Source organism: Schistocerca gregaria, chromosome 3 (assembly GCF_023897955.1).
Source record: "Schistocerca gregaria isolate iqSchGreg1 chromosome 3, iqSchGreg1.2, whole genome shotgun sequence".
Taxonomy (NCBI): domain Eukaryota; kingdom Metazoa; phylum Arthropoda; class Insecta; order Orthoptera; family Acrididae; genus Schistocerca; species Schistocerca gregaria.
In genome coordinates, this window is record NC_064922.1 from 41,996,034 (window position 1) to 42,019,060 (window position 23,027).

Consider the following 23,027-nt stretch of genomic DNA (forward strand, 5'->3'; position numbering starts at 1 on the left):
CTCAATGACTAGATGATCTTTTACTTCTATTTTGTCAAAAACTGACATATTGAGCCCGTGGCTGTATACAAAATACAGGTTGATTCTTATATAGAAATTACAGCAACCAGCCACTTTTAATAACACTATTTATTTACTAAATAGCGCCGTTACCGGTTTCGAACCGATAGGTTCATCATCAGACGGCTATTTCACGTTTTACATTATAATTTCAGTTTTGATTCCCCATCTGACGAAACTTCCTTGGGGTGGTGATGCCCTATAACCAAAATAAGAGGTGAGACAGCGTCTTTTTAATCGTAATCGTGTCTCGCGACGATTTTAGGTAATGTAAACAAATCGTTGTTATTAAATGGAAGACGTTTGCGTTACTTACAGTGAAGAATCCGCGCTATTATGTTCCACTGCTGGTTGTTTAATGTCTTGCAACATCGAAGATTGTATAGTGCACATTTATTGTGCATATATATGCACTTACTGTAGTGCACCACTCACACACTTAGAAAGTTCCGTCACATGGATGTATACATACAAAGACCGCGATATTACAATCATTACACTGCCAAAGACTTCCACTTTCAGAGATATTTCAGTATGTACAAGCATGTGAAAGTAGATTTTTACAAGTTGCTAATGTTACGTGACTTACTATTTACATTGAAAAAGAACTGATTATAATTAAGATAAACTAGTACATTGAAAGAGAACTGATTAGAATTAAGATAAACCAGTTAGCAGTAGTTATAACGTGTTACTACAGTGACATTGCGTAAATATTATGGTATACACTGGAGCAAAATTAAATGATAAGGGCAATGTGTACATAAGTAACTGTTACAGCTATGGACAATTATGGCATACATTGAGAGTACAGTAAATAGGTTGGCATAAGATAAACCATTACATTGAAAGAGAACTGATTAGACTTAAGATACACCAGTTAGCAAACAATTATAACATGTTACTACAGTGACATTGCGTAAATATTATGGTATACACTGGAAGAGAATTAAATGATAAGGACAATATGTACATAAATAACTGTTACAACTATGGACAATTATGGCATACATTGAGAGTACAGTAAATGGGTTGGCATGGATGTGCATAGGGGACCTATATTTTTTTTTTTTTTTTTTTTTTTTTTTTTTTTTTTTTTTTTTTTTTTTTTTTTTTTTTTTTTTTTTTTTTTTTTTTTTTTTTTTTTTTTTACTTTGAATTGGAAAGCAGGTGAATGAAATTTTGAAGAAAGGCTGCATTGGCTAACTCGGTTTGTTCATTGAGGAGATTTTGTGGTGATTTATTTTTATGTACATATATTTCAATTTCCTCAAGCAGATTCATAAGGCTGCCTTTCTCCGCATAGTGTAACACTTGTACATGGTCTTCAATGTTCTTTATTCCATGACTGTTGGTGGTTGTGTGCATGGCAAATGTGGATTTTGAGATATTGTTCAAACGTATGGCATCTATATGCTCTTTGAACCGTGTCTCAATGCTTCTTCCAGTTTGTCCTATATAGTAAGAGGGGCAGCTTTGACAGCTGAGTTTATATATGCCAGATTTTTTGTAGGGGGGGTTGTAATTTTTTAAGTTGTGAACTGCTAACTGCTGGAGTTTGTTGTTTGTGTGGAAGCTTATTTTAATGTTTGTATTTTTGAATAGGTTGCTTATTTTGTAGGATATGCTCCCTAGGAAAGGTAGTGCAACATGTTTTCTGCTCTTTTCTACTGTGTCTTGTGTAAGTAGCATGGTTGTCTGGTGCACAGTTTTGCTGGCTGATGGTTTATGGATTTTTTGTGATAGTTTGTCTATTATGAGAGGGTCATATCCATTGTTTGAGGCTATGGTTTTAATGATACTGATTTCTTTCTCTTTTTTAACTGGTTCAAGGGGAATTTTGTGTAGGCGGTTCAGTGTGGACCTAAAATATGCCATCTTATGCTGGTTTGGATGACAAGATGAGCTGTTGATGCATACATCAGTGGATGTTGGTTTTCTATAGATCTCAAACTGGTGTTTATGATTCTTGTTGGTGATTTTTACATCTAGGAAATTGATGCTGCTGTTGGTCTCATGTTCAACGGTGAATTTAATGTTTTTGTGCATGCTGCTCATTTTTGTTGCTAATGTGTCTATTTCCTCATTGGTGCCATCAAAAAGTATAATTGTATCATCAACATATCTTTTGTAGTAGATGATTTTGCTGTTGATGTGGCTGTTAGCTTCAAAAAATGTCTGTTCCAAGTGATTTATGTAAATATCTGCTAACATCCCAGCTAGACTGCTACCCATTGCCAACCCGTCTTTCTGTCTGTATATTTTATTATTAAAACTGAAATAATTGTATGACAGTACCAAGGTGAGTAACTCGAGGAGCTCACAGATCTCTGCCATACTTAGTTTCATATGTTTGAGTAGATTGTTTCTGATTATGTTTATGGTGTCATCTACAGGGATGTTGGTATAAAGGTTTACTATATCAAGTGATGCAAATCTGGCTGTTGGTGGAATGTATACATCTTTGATTTTGTCGATGAGTTCATATGTATTCTTAATGGAGAATTTGTTTTCAAAGGTGTAGTAGGTGTTGAGCAGAGCAAGCAGTTTGTTGTTTAACTTATATGAAGGGCTGTTCCTAGAGTTCACAATTGGCCTGATGGGACAGTTTTCCTTATGGGTTTTAGGCTGTGACCGGAGCCGAGGTGCAGTGGGGTTCATGGCAATGCAGTCACGTATTTCCCAATTAGTTAGGAGGAAGTTACAGTTCTTAAGTGTTTTCTTAATTTTGGCCTGAAATTTAGAGGTAGGATCAAAATCTAATTCAGTTATGTTGTTACTATTGAAGAATTGCATGGTTTTGTCAACATATTCTTTTTCATACATTATCACTGCACAATTACTTTTATCAGCTTTGACTATTAAAGCTTTATTCTCAGAAAGTTTGGAATTGATACAATTTAGAACATTTAGATCATTGTTTCTGTGTGAACTGGTGTTTTTGAGGTGTCGTGTTATTATTTTATTGGCTTTAAAGGCTATGGCATTGGTTTCCCTGGAATTTAATTTAGCAGCATCACATGCAAGTTTAGTAGATGCAATAAGGCTTTTCAAGTTATTGGCATTAAGTCTGGGCTCTATGTTATGCTTTAGTCCTTTGTTTATGAGAGCAAGTTCATTGTTTGTAAAACTGATATTAGTTGAGTTAATAGTTCTTCCATGAAACTGATGTTGGCTGTCATGTAAATTTTTGGAGGGGAGGTTACCTTTCTTCATTTCCAAATTGTCTAGTTTTTTCTTATGCCTATACAGTATTTTCTGCTGTTCTTTGTCAGTGATGATCTGTATGTACTGTAAGATGTAGGAGAACTGAAGGCTGGAGAGGCAATTACCAAGTTGCAAATGTAGATTGTACAGCTGCTTGTTGAGTAGTTCTTTCTTTTTATACAGCATCTTGATCTCTGTCTTGAGCCACATGATTTCACATTTTGCTTTAACTATTTTGGCAGTATTAGTTTTAGAGTTAATCTTCACTTTTATGTAGTTTGGTGTTATCTGTGCTGACAGACATTTCTTATTAAATTTGATGTTAAGGTTGGTCTTTGTTAGGTTTCTTTTGCATCTTTTAAAAGCGTGAACGTTTCTCAGTACCTGGCGAGGTAAGCTTAATGCTATTTTGTCAAAAACTGACATATTGAGCCCGTGGCTGTATACAAAATACAGGTTGATTCTTATATAGAAATTACAGCAACCAGCCACTTTTAATAACACTATTTATTTACTAAATAGCGCCGTTACCGGTTTCGAACCGATAGGTTCATCATCAGACGGCTATTTCACGTTTTACATTATAATTTCAGTTTTGATTCCCCATCTGACGAAACTTCCTTGGGGTGGTGATGCCCTATAACCAAAATAAGAGGTGAGACAGCGTCTTTTTAATCGTAATCGTGTCTCGCGACGATTTTAGGTAATGTAAACAAATCGTTGTTATTAAATGGAAGACGTTTGCGTTACTTACAGTGAAGAATCCGCGCTATTATGTTCCACTGCTGGTTGTTTAATGTCTTGCAACATCGAAGATTGTATAGTGCACATTTATTGTGCATATATATGCACTTACTGTAGTGCACCACTCACACACTTAGAAAGTTCCGTCACATGGATGTATACATACAAAGACCGCGATATTACAATCATTACACTGCCAAAGACTTCCACTTTCAGAGATATTTCAGTATGTACAAGCATGTGAAAGTAGATTTTTACAAGTTGCTAATGTTACGTGACTTACTATTTACATTGAAAAAGAACTGATTATAATTAAGATAAACTAGTACATTGAAAGAGAACTGATTAGAATTAAGATAAACCAGTTAGCAGTAGTTATAACGTGTTACTACAGTGACATTGCGTAAATATTATGGTATACACTGGAGCAAAATTAAATGATAAGGGCAATGTGTACATAAGTAACTGTTACAGCTATGGACAATTATGGCATACATTGAGAGTACAGTAAATAGGTTGGCATAAGATAAACCATTACATTGAAAGAGAACTGATTAGACTTAAGATACACCAGTTAGCAAACAATTATAACATGTTACTACAGTGACATTGCGTAAATATTATGGTATACACTGGAAGAGAATTAAATGATAAGGACAATATGTACATAAATAACTGTTACAACTATGGACAATTATGGCATACATTGAGAGTACAGTAAATGGGTTGGCATGGATGTGCATAGGGGACCTATATTTTTTTTTTTTTTTTTTTTTTTTTTTTTTTTTTTTTTTTTTTTTTTTTTTTTTTTTTTTTTTTTTTTTTTTTTTTTTTTTTTACTTTGAATTGGAAAGCAGGTGAATGAAATTTTGAAGAAAGGCTGCATTGGCTAACTCGGTTTGTTCATTGAGGAGATTTTGTGGTGATTTATTTTTATGTACATATATTTCAATTTCCTCAAGCAGATTCATAAGGCTGCCTTTCTCCGCATAGTGTAACACTTGTACATGGTCTTCAATGTTCTTTATTCCATGACTGTTGGTGGTTGTGTGCATGGCAAATGTGGATTTTGAGATATTGTTCAAACGTATGGCATCTATATGCTCTTTGAACCGTGTCTCAATGCTTCTTCCAGTTTGTCCTATATAGTAAGAGGGGCAGCTTTGACAGCTGAGTTTATATATGCCAGATTTTTTGTAGGGGGGGTTGTAATTTTTTAAGTTGTGAACTGCTAACTGCTGGAGTTTGTTGTTTGTGTGGAAGCTTATTTTAATGTTTGTATTTTTGAATAGGTTGCTTATTTTGTAGGATATGCTCCCTAGGAAAGGTAGTGCAACATGTTTTCTGCTCTTTTCTACTGTGTCTTGTGTAAGTAGCATGGTTGTCTGGTGCACAGTTTTGCTGGCTGATGGTTTATGGATTTTTTGTGATAGTTTGTCTATTATGAGAGGGTCATATCCATTGTTTGAGGCTATGGTTTTAATGATACTGATTTCTTTCTCTTTTTTAACTGGTTCAAGGGGAATTTTGTGTAGGCGGTTCAGTGTGGACCTAAAATATGCCATCTTATGCTGGTTTGGATGACAAGATGAGCTGTTGATGCATACATCAGTGGATGTTGGTTTTCTATAGATCTCAAACTGGTGTTTATGATTCTTGTTGGTGATTTTTACATCTAGGAAATTGATGCTGCTGTTGGTCTCATGTTCAACGGTGAATTTAATGTTTTTGTGCATGCTGCTCATTTTTGTTGCTAATGTGTCTATTTCCTCATTGGTGCCATCAAAAAGTATAATTGTATCATCAACATATCTTTTGTAGTAGATGATTTTGCTGTTGATGTGGCTGTTAGCTTCAAAAAATGTCTGTTCCAAGTGATTTATGTAAATATCTGCTAACATCCCAGCTAGACTGCTACCCATTGCCAACCCGTCTTTCTGTCTGTATATTTTATTATTAAAACTGAAATAATTGTATGACAGTACCAAGGTGAGTAACTCGAGGAGCTCACAGATCTCTGCCATACTTAGTTTCATATGTTTGAGTAGATTGTTTCTGATTATGTTTATGGTGTCATCTACAGGGATGTTGGTATAAAGGTTTACTATATCAAGTGATGCAAATCTGGCTGTTGGTGGAATGTATACATCTTTGATTTTGTCGATGAGTTCATATGTATTCTTAATGGAGAATTTGTTTTCAAAGGTGTAGTAGGTGTTGAGCAGAGCAAGCAGTTTGTTGTTTAACTTATATGAAGGGCTGTTCCTAGAGTTCACAATTGGCCTGATGGGACAGTTTTCCTTATGGGTTTTAGGCTGTGACCGGAGCCGAGGTGCAGTGGGGTTCATGGCAATGCAGTCACGTATTTCCCAATTAGTTAGGAGGAAGTTACAGTTCTTAAGTGTTTTCTTAATTTTGGCCTGAAATTTAGAGGTAGGATCAAAATCTAATTCAGTTATGTTGTTACTATTGAAGAATTGCATGGTTTTGTCAACATATTCTTTTTCATACATTATCACTGCACAATTACTTTTATCAGCTTTGACTATTAAAGCTTTATTCTCAGAAAGTTTGGAATTGATACAATTTAGAACATTTAGATCATTGTTTCTGTGTGAACTGGTGTTTTTGAGGTGTCGTGTTATTATTTTATTGGCTTTAAAGGCTATGGCATTGGTTTCCCTGGAATTTAATTTAGCAGCATCACATGCAAGTTTAGTAGATGCAATAAGGCTTTTCAAGTTATTGGCATTAAGTCTGGGCTCTATGTTATGCTTTAGTCCTTTGTTTATGAGAGCAAGTTCATTGTTTGTAAAACTGATATTAGTTGAGTTAATAGTTCTTCCATGAAACTGATGTTGGCTGTCATGTAAATTTTTGGAGGGGAGGTTACCTTTCTTCATTTCCAAATTGTCTAGTTTTTTCTTATGCCTATACAGTATTTTCTGCTGTTCTTTGTCAGTGATGATCTGTATGTACTGTAAGATGTAGGAGAACTGAAGGCTGGAGAGGCAATTACCAAGTTGCAAATGTAGATTGTACAGCTGCTTGTTGAGTAGTTCTTTCTTTTTATACAGCATCTTGATCTCTGTCTTGAGCCACATGATTTCACATTTTGCTTTAACTATTTTGGCAGTATTAGTTTTAGAGTTAATCTTCACTTTTATGTAGTTTGGTGTTATCTGTGCTGACAGACATTTCTTATTAAATTTGATGTTAAGGTTGGTCTTTGTTAGGTTTCTTTTGCATCTTTTAAAAGCGTGAACGTTTCTCAGTACCTGGCGAGGTAAGCTTAATGCTATTTTGTCAAAAACTGACATATTGAGCCCGTGGCTGTATACAAAATACAGGTTGATTCTTATATAGAAATTACAGCAACCAGCCACTTTTAATAACACTATTTATTTACTAAATAGCGCCGTTACCGGTTTCGAACCGATAGGTTCATCATCAGACGGCTATTTCACGTTTTACATTATAATTTCAGTTTTGATTCCCCATCTGACGAAACTTCCTTGGGGTGGTGATGCCCTATAACCAAAATAAGAGGTGAGACAGCGTCTTTTTAATCGTAATCGTGTCTCGCGACGATTTTAGGTAATGTAAACAAATCGTTGTTATTAAATGGAAGACGTTTGCGTTACTTACAGTGAAGAATCCGCGCTATTATGTTCCACTGCTGGTTGTTTAATGTCTTGCAACATCGAAGATTGTATAGTGCACATTTATTGTGCATATATATGCACTTACTGTAGTGCACCACTCACACACTTAGAAAGTTCCGTCACATGGATGTATACATACAAAGACCGCGATATTACAATCATTACACTGCCAAAGACTTCCACTTTCAGAGATATTTCAGTATGTACAAGCATGTGAAAGTAGATTTTTACAAGTTGCTAATGTTACGTGACTTACTATTTACATTGAAAAAGAACTGATTATAATTAAGATAAACTAGTACATTGAAAGAGAACTGATTAGAATTAAGATAAACCAGTTAGCAGTAGTTATAACGTGTTACTACAGTGACATTGCGTAAATATTATGGTATACACTGGAGCAAAATTAAATGATAAGGGCAATGTGTACATAAGTAACTGTTACAGCTATGGACAATTATGGCATACATTGAGAGTACAGTAAATAGGTTGGCATAAGATAAACCATTACATTGAAAGAGAACTGATTAGACTTAAGATACACCAGTTAGCAAACAATTATAACATGTTACTACAGTGACATTGCGTAAATATTATGGTATACACTGGAAGAGAATTAAATGATAAGGACAATATGTACATAAATAACTGTTACAACTATGGACAATTATGGCATACATTGAGAGTACAGTAAATGGGTTGGCATGGATGTGCATAGGGGACCTATATTTTTTTTTTTTTTTTTTTTTTTTTTTTTTTTTTTTTTTTTTTTTTTTTTTTTTTTTTTTTTTTTTTTTTTTTTTTTTTTTTACTTTGAATTGGAAAGCAGGTGAATGAAATTTTGAAGAAAGGCTGCATTGGCTAACTCGGTTTGTTCATTGAGGAGATTTTGTGGTGATTTATTTTTATGTACATATATTTCAATTTCCTCAAGCAGATTCATAAGGCTGCCTTTCTCCGCATAGTGTAACACTTGTACATGGTCTTCAATGTTCTTTATTCCATGACTGTTGGTGGTTGTGTGCATGGCAAATGTGGATTTTGAGATATTGTTCAAACGTATGGCATCTATATGCTCTTTGAACCGTGTCTCAATGCTTCTTCCAGTTTGTCCTATATAGTAAGAGGGGCAGCTTTGACAGCTGAGTTTATATATGCCAGATTTTTTGTAGGGGGGGTTGTAATTTTTTAAGTTGTGAACTGCTAACTGCTGGAGTTTGTTGTTTGTGTGGAAGCTTATTTTAATGTTTGTATTTTTGAATAGGTTGCTTATTTTGTAGGATATGCTCCCTAGGAAAGGTAGTGCAACATGTTTTCTGCTCTTTTCTACTGTGTCTTGTGTAAGTAGCATGGTTGTCTGGTGCACAGTTTTGCTGGCTGATGGTTTATGGATTTTTTGTGATAGTTTGTCTATTATGAGAGGGTCATATCCATTGTTTGAGGCTATGGTTTTAATGATACTGATTTCTTTCTCTTTTTTAACTGGTTCAAGGGGAATTTTGTGTAGGCGGTTCAGTGTGGACCTAAAATATGCCATCTTATGCTGGTTTGGATGACAAGATGAGCTGTTGATGCATACATCAGTGGATGTTGGTTTTCTATAGATCTCAAACTGGTGTTTATGATTCTTGTTGGTGATTTTTACATCTAGGAAATTGATGCTGCTGTTGGTCTCATGTTCAACGGTGAATTTAATGTTTTTGTGCATGCTGCTCATTTTTGTTGCTAATGTGTCTATTTCCTCATTGGTGCCATCAAAAAGTATAATTGTATCATCAACATATCTTTTGTAGTAGATGATTTTGCTGTTGATGTGGCTGTTAGCTTCAAAAAATGTCTGTTCCAAGTGATTTATGTAAATATCTGCTAACATCCCAGCTAGACTGCTACCCATTGCCAACCCGTCTTTCTGTCTGTATATTTTATTATTAAAACTGAAATAATTGTATGACAGTACCAAGGTGAGTAACTCGAGGAGCTCACAGATCTCTGCCATACTTAGTTTCATATGTTTGAGTAGATTGTTTCTGATTATGTTTATGGTGTCATCTACAGGGATGTTGGTATAAAGGTTTACTATATCAAGTGATGCAAATCTGGCTGTTGGTGGAATGTATACATCTTTGATTTTGTCGATGAGTTCATATGTATTCTTAATGGAGAATTTGTTTTCAAAGGTGTAGTAGGTGTTGAGCAGAGCAAGCAGTTTGTTGTTTAACTTATATGAAGGGCTGTTCCTAGAGTTCACAATTGGCCTGATGGGACAGTTTTCCTTATGGGTTTTAGGCTGTGACCGGAGCCGAGGTGCAGTGGGGTTCATGGCAATGCAGTCACGTATTTCCCAATTAGTTAGGAGGAAGTTACAGTTCTTAAGTGTTTTCTTAATTTTGGCCTGAAATTTAGAGGTAGGATCAAAATCTAATTCAGTTATGTTGTTACTATTGAAGAATTGCATGGTTTTGTCAACATATTCTTTTTCATACATTATCACTGCACAATTACTTTTATCAGCTTTGACTATTAAAGCTTTATTCTCAGAAAGTTTGGAATTGATACAATTTAGAACATTTAGATCATTGTTTCTGTGTGAACTGGTGTTTTTGAGGTGTCGTGTTATTATTTTATTGGCTTTAAAGGCTATGGCATTGGTTTCCCTGGAATTTAATTTAGCAGCATCACATGCAAGTTTAGTAGATGCAATAAGGCTTTTCAAGTTATTGGCATTAAGTCTGGGCTCTATGTTATGCTTTAGTCCTTTGTTTATGAGAGCAAGTTCATTGTTTGTAAAACTGATATTAGTTGAGTTAATAGTTCTTCCATGAAACTGATGTTGGCTGTCATGTAAATTTTTGGAGGGGAGGTTACCTTTCTTCATTTCCAAATTGTCTAGTTTTTTCTTATGCCTATACAGTATTTTCTGCTGTTCTTTGTCAGTGATGATCTGTATGTACTGTAAGATGTAGGAGAACTGAAGGCTGGAGAGGCAATTACCAAGTTGCAAATGTAGATTGTACAGCTGCTTGTTGAGTAGTTCTTTCTTTTTATACAGCATCTTGATCTCTGTCTTGAGCCACATGATTTCACATTTTGCTTTAACTATTTTGGCAGTATTAGTTTTAGAGTTAATCTTCACTTTTATGTAGTTTGGTGTTATCTGTGCTGACAGACATTTCTTATTAAATTTGATGTTAAGGTTGGTCTTTGTTAGGTTTCTTTTGCATCTTTTAAAAGCGTGAACGTTTCTCAGTACCTGGCGAGGTAAGCTTAATGCTATTTTGTCAAAAACTGACATATTGAGCCCGTGGCTGTATACAAAATACAGGTTGATTCTTATATAGAAATTACAGCAACCAGCCACTTTTAATAACACTATTTATTTACTAAATAGCGCCGTTACCGGTTTCGAACCGATAGGTTCATCATCAGACGGCTATTTCACGTTTTACATTATAATTTCAGTTTTGATTCCCCATCTGACGAAACTTCCTTGGGGTGGTGATGCCCTATAACCAAAATAAGAGGTGAGACAGCGTCTTTTTAATCGTAATCGTGTCTCGCGACGATTTTAGGTAATGTAAACAAATCGTTGTTATTAAATGGAAGACGTTTGCGTTACTTACAGTGAAGAATCCGCGCTATTATGTTCCACTGCTGGTTGTTTAATGTCTTGCAACATCGAAGATTGTATAGTGCACATTTATTGTGCATATATATGCACTTACTGTAGTGCACCACTCACACACTTAGAAAGTTCCGTCACATGGATGTATACATACAAAGACCGCGATATTACAATCATTACACTGCCAAAGACTTCCACTTTCAGAGATATTTCAGTATGTACAAGCATGTGAAAGTAGATTTTTACAAGTTGCTAATGTTACGTGACTTACTATTTACATTGAAAAAGAACTGATTATAATTAAGATAAACTAGTACATTGAAAGAGAACTGATTAGAATTAAGATAAACCAGTTAGCAGTAGTTATAACGTGTTACTACAGTGACATTGCGTAAATATTATGGTATACACTGGAGCAAAATTAAATGATAAGGGCAATGTGTACATAAGTAACTGTTACAGCTATGGACAATTATGGCATACATTGAGAGTACAGTAAATAGGTTGGCATAAGATAAACCATTACATTGAAAGAGAACTGATTAGACTTAAGATACACCAGTTAGCAAACAATTATAACATGTTACTACAGTGACATTGCGTAAATATTATGGTATACACTGGAAGAGAATTAAATGATAAGGACAATATGTACATAAATAACTGTTACAACTATGGACAATTATGGCATACATTGAGAGTACAGTAAATGGGTTGGCATGGATGTGCATAGGGGACCTATATTTTTTTTTTTTTTTTTTTTTTTTTTTTTTTTTTTTTTTTTTTTTTTTTTTTTTTTTTTTTTTTTTTTTTTTTTTTTACTTTGAATTGGAAAGCAGGTGAATGAAATTTTGAAGAAAGGCTGCATTGGCTAACTCGGTTTGTTCATTGAGGAGATTTTGTGGTGATTTATTTTTATGTACATATATTTCAATTTCCTCAAGCAGATTCATAAGGCTGCCTTTCTCCGCATAGTGTAACACTTGTACATGGTCTTCAATGTTCTTTATTCCATGACTGTTGGTGGTTGTGTGCATGGCAAATGTGGATTTTGAGATATTGTTCAAACGTATGGCATCTATATGCTCTTTGAACCGTGTCTCAATGCTTCTTCCAGTTTGTCCTATATAGTAAGAGGGGCAGCTTTGACAGCTGAGTTTATATATGCCAGATTTTTTGTAGGGGGGGTTGTAATTTTTTAAGTTGTGAACTGCTAACTGCTGGAGTTTGTTGTTTGTGTGGAAGCTTATTTTAATGTTTGTATTTTTGAATAGGTTGCTTATTTTGTAGGATATGCTCCCTAGGAAAGGTAGTGCAACATGTTTTCTGCTCTTTTCTACTGTGTCTTGTGTAAGTAGCATGGTTGTCTGGTGCACAGTTTTGCTGGCTGATGGTTTATGGATTTTTTGTGATAGTTTGTCTATTATGAGAGGGTCATATCCATTGTTTGAGGCTATGGTTTTAATGATACTGATTTCTTTCTCTTTTTTAACTGGTTCAAGGGGAATTTTGTGTAGGCGGTTCAGTGTGGACCTAAAATATGCCATCTTATGCTGGTTTGGATGACAAGATGAGCTGTTGATGCATACATCAGTGGATGTTGGTTTTCTATAGATCTCAAACTGGTGTTTATGATTCTTGTTGGTGATTTTTACATCTAGGAAATTGATGCTGCTGTTGGTCTCATGTTCAACGGTGAATTTAATGTTTTTGTGCATGCTGCTCATTTTTGTTGCTAATGTGTCTATTTCCTCATTGGTGCCATCAAAAAGTATAATTGTATCATCAACATATCTTTTGTAGTAGATGATTTTGCTGTTGATGTGGCTGTTAGCTTCAAAAAATGTCTGTTCCAAGTGATTTATGTAAATATCTGCTAACATCCCAGCTAGACTGCTACCCATTGCCAACCCGTCTTTCTGTCTGTCTTTTACTTTCACCACCGAGGGCAGCACGTACAACTCGGATATGCCGCGCATGTCAACACGTGCGCGAGAATCGGTATAAATACCGCGACTGCACCTGGGCTCTTCAGTAGTTGTGTACTCACCTGATGATGGCCGGACGTCTCTGGGCCGAAATATCGTGGCAGAATGTCGACGGGATCCGGCTGCATACCCGGAAATTATTAGAAGAAAAAAAAAAAAAAGCGTAGACTGTTTGGGACATTACTCCCATGGAGGAAAGTGCGCATGGTGACTGTTGTGTTCAATCCCGATGCAATTTCTGTAATTCATCAACACTCTGATAGTCCACAGATTACAGAATGCCACGAGATGTGCATCGGAAACTACTACTGGTCTTCCAGGGAACGATCAAAGCGTAGACTGTTTCAGACATTACTCCCACGGATTAAAGTGCGCATGGTGACTGTTGTATTAAATCCTGATGCTATTTCTGTGTTTCATCAACACTCTGATAGTCCACAGATTACAGAATGCCACCAGATGTGCATCGGAAACTACTACTGGTCTTCCAGGGAACGTTCAAATCGTAAACTCCTTGAGACATTACTCCCAAGGAGGGAAGTGCGCATGGTGACTGTTGTATTCAATCCCGATGCAATTTCTGTGTTTCATCAACACTCTGAGAGTCCACATATTACAGAATGCCACCAGATGTGCATCGGAAACTACAACTGGTCTTCCAGGGAACGATCAAATCGTAAACTCCTTGAGACATTACTCCCAAGGAGGAAAGTGCGCATGGTGACTGTTGTATTCAATCCCGATGCAATTTCTGTGTTTCATCAACACTCTGATAGTCCACAGATTACAGTATGCCTCCCGGTGTGCATCGGAAACTACTACTGGTCTTCCAGGAAACGATCAAAGCGTAGACTGTTTAGGACATTACTCCCATGGAGGAAAGTGCCCATGGTGACTGTTGTATTCAATCCCGATGAAATTTCTGTCTTTCATCAACACTCTGATAGTCCACATATTACAGAATGCCACCAGATGTGCATCGGAAACTACTACTGGTCTTCCAGGGAACGATCAAACCGTAGACTGTTTGGGACATTACTCCCATGGAGGAATGTGCGCATGGTGACTGTTGTATTCAATCCCGATGCAATTTCTGTGTCTCATTAACACTCTGATAGTCCACAGATTACAGAATGCCACGAGATGTGCATCGGAAACTACTACTGGTCTTCCAGGGAACTATCAAATCGTAGACTGTTTGAGAATTACTCCCACGGAGGAAAGTGCGCATGGTAACTGTTGTATTCAATCCCGATGCAATTTCTGTGTTTCATCAACACTCTGATACTAGACAGATTACAGAATGCCTCCAGATTTGCATCGGAAACTACTACTGGTCTTCCAGGGAACGATCAAAGCGTAGACTGTTTGAGACATTACTTTTTTGGAGGAATGTGCTCATGGTGATTGTTGTATTTAATCCCGATGCAATATCTATGTTTCATCAACACTCTGATAGTCCACAGATTACTGAATGCTTCCAGAAGTGCATCGGAAACTGCTACTGGTCTTCCAGGGAATGATCAAAGCGTAAACTCTATGAAACATTATTCCCATGGATTAAAGTGCGCATGGTGACTGTTGTATTCAATCCCGATGCAATTTCTGTGTTTCATCAACACTCTGATAGTCCACAGATTACGGAAAGCCTCCAGATGCGCATCGGAAACTACTACTGGTCTTCCAGGGAACGATCAAAGCGTAGACTGTTCAGGACATTACTCCCATGGAGGAAAGTGCCCATGGTGAGTGTTGTATTCAATCCCGATGAAATTTCTGTCTTTCATCAACACTCTGATAGTCCACATATTACAGAATGCCACCAGATGTGCATCGGAAACTACTACTGGTCTCCCAGGGAACGATCAAAGCGTAGACTCTTTGGGACATTACTACCATGGAGGGAAGTGCGCATTGTAACTGTTGTATTCAATCCCGATGCAATTTCTGTGTTTCATCAACACTCTGATAGTCCACAGATTACAGAATGCCTCCAGATGTGAATCGGAAACTACTACTGGTCTTCCAGGGAACGATCAAATCGTAAACTCCTTGAGACAATACTCCCATGGAGGAAAGTGCGCATGGTGACTGTTGTATTCAATCCCGATGCAATTTCTGAGTTTCATCAACACTCTGATAGTCCACAGATTACGGAAAGCCTCCAGTTGTGCATCGGAAACTACTACTGGTCTTCCAGGGAACGATCAAAGCGTAGACTGTTAGAGACATTACTCCCATGGAGGAAAGTGCGCATTGTGACTGTTGTATTCAATCCCGATGCAATTTCTGTGCTTCATCACCACTCTGATAGTCCACAGATTACAGAATGCCTCCAGATGTGAATCGGAAACTACTATTGGTCTTCGAGGGAACGATCAAAGCGTAGACTGTTTGGGACATTACTTTTATGCAGGAATGTGCTCATGATGACTGTTGTATTCGATCCCGATGCAATATCTATGTTTAATCAACACTCTGATAGTCCACAGATTACAGAATGCCTCCAAGATGTGCATCGGAAACTGCTACTGGCCTTCCAGGGAACGATCAAAGCGTAAACTCTATGAAACATTACTCCCATGGAGGAAAGTGCGCATCGTGACTGTTGTATTCAATCCCGATGCACTTTTTGTGTTTAATCAACACTCTTAAAGTCCACAGATTACCGAATGCCTCCCGATGTGCATCGGAAACTACTACTGGTCTTCCAGGGAACGATCAAAGCGTAGACTGTTTGGGACATTACTCCCATGGAGGAAAGTGCGCATGGTGACTGTTGTATTCAATCCCGATGCAATTTCTGTGTTTCATCAACACTCTGATAGTCCACAGATTACGGAAAGCCTCCAGATGTACATCGGAAACTACTACTGGTCTTCCAGGGAACGATCAAAGCGTAGACTGTTAGAGACATTACTCCCATGGAGTAAAGTGCGCATGGTGACTGTTGTGTTCAATCCCAATGCAATTTCTGTGTTTCATCAACACTCTGATAGTCCACAGATTACAGAAAGCCTCCAGATGTTCATCGGAAACTACTACTGGTCTTCCAGATAACGATCAAAGCGTAGACTGTTGGAGACATTACTCCCATGGAGGAAAGTGCGCATGGTAACTGTTGTATTAAATCCCGATGCAATATCTGTGTTTCATCAACACTCTGATACTCCACAGATTACAGAATGAATCCAGATTTGCATCGGAAACTACTACTGGTCTTCCAGGGAACGATCAAAGCGTAGACTTTTTGAGACATTACTTTTATGGAGGAATGTGCTCAAGGTGATTGTTGTATTCAATCCCGATGCAATTTCTATGTTTCATCAACACTCTGATAGTCCACAGATTACAGAATGCCTCCAGATGTGCATCGGAAACTGCTACTGGTCTTCCAGGGAACGATCACAGCGTAAACTCTATGAAACATTATTCCCATGGAGGAAAGTGCGCATGGTGACTGTTGTATTCAATCCCGATGCAATTTCCGTGCTTCATCAACACTCTGATAGTCCACAGATTACAGAATGCCTCCCGGTGTGCATCGGAAACTCCTACTGGTCTTCCAGGGAACGATCAAAGCGTAGACTGTTTAGGACATTACTCCCATGGAGGAAAGTGCGCATGGTGACTGTTGTATTAAATCCTGATGCTATTTCTGTGTTTCATCAACACTCTGATAGTCCACAGATTACAGAATGCCACCAGATGTGCATCGGAAACTACTACTGGTCTTCCAGGGAACGATCAAACCGTAGACTCTTTGAGACATACCTCCCGTGGAGGAAAGTGCACATGGTGACTGTTGCATTCATTCCCGATGCAATTTCTGTGTTTCATCAACACTCTGATAGTCCACATTTTACAGAATGCCACGAGATGTGCATCGGAAACTACTACTGGTCTTCCAGGGAACGATAAAAGCGTAGACTGTTTGAGACATTACTCCCGTGGAGGAATGTGCGCATGGTGACTGTTGTATTATATCCCGATGCAATTTCTGTGTTTCATCAACACTCTGAGAGTCCACAGATTACAGAATGCCTCCAGATGTGCATCGGAAACTACAACTGGTCTTCCAGGGAACGATCAAATCGTAAACTCCTTGAGACATTACTCCCTTGGAGGAAAGTGCCCATGGTGACTGTTGTATTCAATCCCGATGAAATTTCTGTCTTTCATCAACACTCTGATAGTCCACATATTACAGAATGCCACCAGATGTGCATCGGAAACTACTACTGGTCTTCCAGGGAACGATCAAACCGTAGACTGTTTGGGACATTACTCCCATGGAGGAATGTGCGCATGGTGACTGTTGTATTCAATCCCGATGCAATTTCTGTGTCTCATTAACACTCTGATAGTCCACAGATTACAGAATGCCACCAGATGTGCATCGGAAACTACTACTGGTCTTCCAGGGAGCGATCAAATCGTAGACTGTTTGAGAATTACTCCCACGGAGGAAAGTGCGCATGGTAACTGTTGTATTCAATCCCGATGCAATTTCTGTGTTTCATCAACACTCTGATACTAGACAGATTACAGAATGCCTCCAGATTTGCATCGGAAACTACTACTGGTCTTCCAGGGAACGATCAAAGCGTAGACTGTTTGAGACATTACTTTTTTGGATGAATGTGCTCATGGTGATTGTTGTATTTAATCCCGATGCAATATCTATGTTTCATCAACACTCTGATAGTCCACAGTCCTCCAGAAGTGCATCGGAAACTGCTACTGGTCTTCCAGGGAACGATCAAAGCGTAAACTCTATGAAACATTATTCCCATGGATTAAAATGCGCATGGTGACTGTTGTATTCAATCCCGATGCAATTTCTGTGTTTCATCAACACTCTGATAGTCCACAGATTACGGAAAGCCTGCAGATGTGCATCGGAAACTACTACTGGTCTTCCAGGGAACGATCAAAGCGTAGACTGTTTAGGACATTACTCCCATGGAGGAAAGTGCCCATGGTGACTGTTGTATTCAATCCCGATGAAATTTCTGTCTTTCATCAACACTCTGATAGTCCACATATTACAGAATGCCACCAGATGTGCATCGGAAACTACTACTGGTCTTCCAGGGAACGATCAAAGCGTAGACTGTTTGGGACATTACTCCCATGGAGGGAAGTGCGCATTGTAACTGTTGTATTCAATCCCGATGCAATTTCTGTGTTTCATCAACACTCTGATAGTCCACAGATTACAGAATGCCTCCAGATGTGCATCGGAAACTACTACTGGTCTTCCAGGGAACGATCAAATCGTAAACTACTTGAGACAATACTCCCATGGAGGAAAGTGCGCATGGTGACTGTTGTATTCAATCCCGATGCAATTTCTGAGTTTCATCAACACTCTGATAGTCCACAGATTACAGAATGCCACGAGATGTGCATCGGAAACTACTACTGGTCTTCCAGCGAACGATCAAAGCATAGACTGTTTGAGAATTACTCTCTTGGAGGAAAGTGCGCATGGTGAATGTTGTTTTCAATCCCGATGCAATTTCTGTGTTTCATTAACACTCTGATAGTCCACAGGTTACAGAGGGCCTCCAGATGTGCATCGGAAACTACTACTGGTCTTCCAGGGAACGATCAAAGCGTAGACTGTTTGGGACATTACTCCCATGGAGGAAAGTGCGCATGGTGACTGTTGTATTCAATTCCGATGAAATTTCTGTGTTTCATCAACACTCTGATAGTCCACAGAATACAGAATGCCTCCAGATATGCATCGGAAACTACTACTGGTCTTCCAGGGAACGATGAAATCGTAGACTGTTTTTGACATTACTCCCATGGATGAAAGTGCGCATGGTGACTGCTGTATTCAATCCCGATGCAATTTCTGTGTCTCATCAACACTCTGATAGTCCACAGATTACAGAATGCCACGAGATGTGCATCGGAAACTACTACTGGTCTTCCAGGGAACGATCAAATCGTAGACTGTTTGAGAATTACTCCCACGGAGGAAAGTGCGCATGGTAACTGTTGTATTCAATCCCGATGCAATTTCTGTGTTTCATCAACACTCTGATAGTCCACAGATTACAGAAAGCCTCCAGATGTTCATCGGAAACTACTACTGGTCTTCCAGGGAACGATCAAAGCGTAGACTTTTAGAGACATTACACCCATGGAGGAAAGTGCGCATGGTAACTGTTGTATTAAATCTCGATGCAATATCTGTGTTTCATCAACACTCTGATACTCCACAGATTACAGAATGAATCCAGATTTGCATCGGAAACTACTACTGGTCTTCCAGGGAACGATCAAAGCGTAGACTGTTTGAGACATTACTTTTATGGAGGAATGTGCTCAAGGTGATTGTTGTATTCAATCCCGATGCAATTTCTATGTTTCATCAACACTCCGATAGTCCACAGATTACAGAATGCCTCCAGATGTGCATTGGAAACTGCTACTGGTCTTCCAGGGAACGATCACAGCGTAAACTCTATGAAACATTATTCCCATGGAGGAAAGTGCGCATGGTGATTGTTGTATTCAATCCCGATGCAATTTCTGTGCTTCATCAACACTCTGATAGTCCACACATTACAGAATGCCTCCCGGTGTGCATCGGAAACTCCTACTGGTCTTCCAGGGAACGATCAAAGCGTAGACTGTTTGGGACATTACTCCCATGGAGGAAAGTGCGCATGGTGACTGTTGTATTCAATCCCGATGCAATTTCTGTGTTTCAACAACACTCTGATAGTCCACACATTACAGAATGCCTCCCGGTGTGCATCGGAAACTCCTACTGGTCTTCCAGGGAACGATCAAAGCGTAGACTGTTTGGGACATTACTCCCATGGAGGAAAGTGCGCATGGTGACTGTTGTATTCAATCCCGATGCAATTTCTGTGTTTCATCAACACTCTGATAGTCCACAGATTACAGAATGCCTCCCGATGTGCATCAGAAACTACTACTGGTCTTCCAGGGAACGATCAAAGCGTAGACTGTTTAGGACATTACTCCCATGGAGGAAAGTGCGCATGGTGACTGTTGTATTCAATCCCGATGAAATTTCTGTGTTTCATCAACACTCTGATAGTCCACAGATTACAGAATGCCACGAGATGTGCATCGGAAACTACTACTGGTCTTCCAGGGAACGATCAAAGCGTAGACTGTTTCAGACATTACTCCCATGGACCAAAGTGCGCATGGTGACTGTTGTATTAAATCCTGATGCTATTTCTGTGTTTCATCAACACTCTGATAGTCCACAGATTACAGAATGCCACCAGATGTGCATCGGAAACTACTACTGGTCTTCCAGGGAACGATCAAACCGTAGACTGTTTGAGACATACCTCCCGTGGAGGAAAGTGCGCATGGTGACTGTTGCATTCATTCCCGATGCAATTTCTGTGTTTCATCAACACTCTGATAGTCCACAGATTACAGAATGCCACGAGACGTGCATCGGAAACTACTACAGCTCTTCCAGGGAACGATCAAAGCATAGACTGTTTGATAATTACACCCTTGGAGGAAAGTGCGCATGGTGAATGTCGTTTTCAATCCCGATGCAATTTCTGTGTTTCATCAACACTCTGATAGTCCACAGACTACAGAAAGCCTCCAGATGTGCATCGGAAACTACTACTGGTCTTCCAGGGAACGATCAAAGCGTAGACTGTTAGAGACATTACTCCCATGGAGGAAAGTGCGCATGGTAAATGTTGAATTGAATCCCGATGCAATTTCTGTGTTTCATCAACACTCTGATAGACAACAGATTACAGAATGCCTCCAGATGTGCATCGGTAACTACAACTGGTCTTCCAGGGAACGATCAAATCGTAAACTCCTTGAGACATTACTCCCATGGAGGAAAGTGCGCATGGTGACTGTTGTATTCAATCCCGATGCAATTTCTGTGTTTCATCAACACTCTGATAGTCCACAGATTACGGGAAGCCTCCAGATGTACATCGGAAACTACTACTGGTCTTCCAGGGAACGATTAAAGCGTAGACTGTTAGAGACATTACTCCCATGGAGTAAAGTGCGCATGGTGACTGTTGTATTCAATCCCGATGCAATTTCTGTGTTTCATCAACACTCTGATAGTCCACAGATTACAGAATGCCTCCAGATGTGCAATTGAAACTACTTCTGGTCTTCCAAGGAACGATCAAAGCGTAGACTGTTTAAGACGTTACTCCCATGGAGGAAACTGCGCATGGAGACTGTTGTATTCAATCCCGATGCAATTTCTGTGTTTCATCAACACTCTGATAGTCCACAGATTACTGGATACCACCAGATGTGCATCGGAAACGACTACTGTTCTTCCAGGGAACGATCAAAGCGTCGACTGTTTGCGACATTCCTCACACGGAGGAAAGTGCGCACGGTGACTGTTGTAATTAATCCCGAAGCAATTTCTGTGTTTCATCAACACTCTGATAGTCCACAGATTACAGAATGCCTCCAGATGTGCATCGGAAACTGCTACTGGTCATCCAGGGAACGATCAAAGCGTAAACTCTATGGCACATTATTCCCATGGAGGAAAGCGCGCATGGTGACTGTTGTATTCAATCCCGATGCAATTTCTGTGTTTCTTCAAAACTCTGATAGTCCACAGATTACAGAATGCCTCCCGGTGTGCATCGGAAACTACTACTGGTCTTCCACAGAACGATCAAAGCTTAGACTGTTTGGGACATTACTCCCATGGAAGAAAGTGCGCATGGTGACTGTTGTATTCAATCCCGATGCAATTTCTGTGTTTCATCAACACTCTGATAGTCCACAGATTACAGAATGCCTCCCGATGTGCATCGGAAACTACTACTGGTCTTCCAGGGAACGATCAAAGCGTAGACTGTTTAGGACATTACTCCCATAGAGGAAAGTGCGCATGGTGACTGTTGTATTCAATCCCGATGAAATTTCTGTGTTTCATCAACACTCTGATAGTCCACAGAATACAGAATGCCTCCAGATATGCATCGGAAACTACTACTGGTGTTCCAGGGAACGAACAAAGCGTAGACTATTTGGGACATTACTCCCATGGAGGAAAGTGCGCATGGTGACTGTTGTATTCAATCCCGATGCAATTTCTGTGTCTCATCAATACTCTGATAGACCACAGATTACAGAATGCCACGAGATGTGCATCGGAAACTACTACAGATCTTCCAGGGAACGATCAAAGCATAGACTGGTTGATAATTACTCCCTTGGAGGAAAGTGCGCATGGTGAATGTTGTTTTCAATCCCGATGAAATTTCTGTGTTTCATCAACACTCTGATAGTCCACAGACTACAGAAAGCCTCCAGATGTGCATCGGAAACTGCTACTGGTCTTCCAGGGAACGATCACAGCGTAAACTCTATGAAACATTATTCCCATGGAGGAAAGTGCGCATGGTGATTGTTGTATTCAATCCCGATGCAATTTCTGTGCTTCATCAACACTCTGATAGTCCACACATTACAGAATGCCTCCCGGTGTGCATCGGAAACTCCTACTGGTCTTCCAGGGAACGATCAAAGCGTAGACTCTTTGGGACATTACTCCCATGGAGGAAAGTGCGCATGGTGACTGTTGTATTCAATCCCGATGCAATTTCTGTGTTTCATCAACACTCTGATAGTCCACAGATTACAGAATGCCTCCCGATGTGCATCGGTAACTACTACTGGTCTTCCAGGGAACGATCAAAGCGTAGACTGTTTAGGACT

The 23,027-nt window shown here is 38.9% G+C and overlaps 2 protein-coding genes across 4 annotated transcripts; both read right to left on the reverse strand.

Annotated features, from left to right (window-relative positions):
- Positions 1–1,119: 1,119 nt before the first annotated feature.
- Positions 1,120–11,572, reverse strand: LOC126354522 (uncharacterized). 3 transcript variants are annotated; one of them, XM_050004248.1, is made up of 2 exons: positions 11,297–11,565; positions 1,120–3,904 (listed from the first exon to the last, which is right to left on the reverse strand). In XM_050004248.1, exon 2 carries the CDS (start codon positions 3,691–3,693, stop codon positions 1,210–1,212), a length of 2,484 nt encoding a protein of 827 aa, XP_049860205.1. In that variant the 5' UTR covers positions 3,694–3,904; positions 11,297–11,565; the 3' UTR covers positions 1,120–1,209. The 3 variants fall into 3 exon arrangements, with proteins under 3 accessions (XP_049860205.1, XP_049860204.1, XP_049860203.1); XM_050004247.1 differs by lacking the exon at positions 11,297–11,565 and adding an exon at positions 4,022–4,759; XM_050004246.1 differs by lacking the exon at positions 1,120–3,904 and adding an exon at positions 8,405–11,179 and having other exon boundaries at positions 11,297–11,572.
- LOC126354523 (uncharacterized) lies at positions 4,767–8,397 on the reverse strand. The gene is made up of 2 exons (XM_050004249.1): positions 7,660–8,397; positions 4,767–7,542 (listed from the first exon to the last, which is right to left on the reverse strand). The coding sequence occupies exon 2, from the start codon at positions 7,329–7,331 to the stop codon at positions 4,848–4,850; it is 2,484 nt and encodes an 827-aa protein (XP_049860206.1). The 5' UTR covers positions 7,332–7,542; positions 7,660–8,397; the 3' UTR covers positions 4,767–4,847.
- Positions 11,573–23,027: the final 11,455 nt, after the last annotated feature.

What these genes read in the sequence shown, in the direction of transcription:
- LOC126354523 (XM_050004249.1), bottom strand. Translation starts at nt 7,331, where the DNA reads ATGTCAGTTTTTGACAAAATAGCATTAAGCTTACCTCGCCAGGTACTG.
- LOC126354522 (XM_050004248.1), bottom strand. Translation starts at nt 3,693, where the DNA reads ATGTCAGTTTTTGACAAAATAGCATTAAGCTTACCTCGCCAGGTACTG.